Source organism: Pteropus vampyrus, unplaced genomic scaffold, assembly GCF_000151845.1.
Source record: "Pteropus vampyrus isolate Shadow unplaced genomic scaffold, Pvam_2.0 Scaffold65, whole genome shotgun sequence".
NCBI classification, from domain to species: domain Eukaryota; kingdom Metazoa; phylum Chordata; class Mammalia; order Chiroptera; family Pteropodidae; genus Pteropus; species Pteropus vampyrus.
The window spans coordinates 2390218-2390754 of record NW_011888846.1 but is presented as its reverse complement, the minus strand read 5'-3'; the positions used below and the strand labels follow the sequence as shown (position 1 = coordinate 2390754).

General features: G+C 68.2%; 1 protein-coding gene across 1 annotated transcript in view; it reads left to right on the top strand.

The window, feature by feature from the left end:
• FAM163A (family with sequence similarity 163 member A) overlaps positions 1–333 on the top strand; it is a 6216-nt gene extending 5883 nt beyond the window's left edge. Inside the window, exon 2 of the mRNA XM_023531225.1 lies at positions 5–333. Coding sequence (XP_023386993.1) covers positions 5–333 — 329 coding nt within the window. The remainder of the gene's footprint in view (positions 1–4) is intronic.
• Positions 334–537: the final 204 nt, after the last annotated feature.

The window sequence follows — 537 nt, the reverse complement described above, 5'->3', positions numbered from 1 at the left end:
GGAGGGCCCCCCTGCAATGCCTGCAGCTCCCAAGCCCGGGACGGCAGAGGCGGCCTGGCACCTCTCACCAGCGAGCCCTGCGGCCAGCCGTGCGGGGTGGCAGCCCGCCCCTGCACCGCCTGCTCCCCATACAGCTCCCCCTTCTACATACGGACGGCCGACATGGTGCCCAACGGGGGTGGAGGCGAGAGGCTGTCCTTCGCTCCCTCGCACTACAAGGAGGGGGGACCCCTGTCCCTGCAGTTGGCAGCACCGCAGGGTTACCCGGTGACGTGGCCTGGCTCTGGGCGTGAGGCCTTCACCAATCCAAGGGCTATTAGTACAGACGTGTGACCCCTCACCCCCAGCCCCCACACACACCAGCCACTGTCCCAGCAGGAGCAGTGGGGGCCCGCGGGTGACCCCTCCACCATGCCACAGGACTGGCTTCGTTTCTTTGGCTTTTCTTGCCCACAGTGGACAGTCCACCAGGACTGAGCCATTGAGTCCACTGAGGCCCGAGGCAGGGCTCGGTCCCCCGGCCCAGAGGCGGGGCCT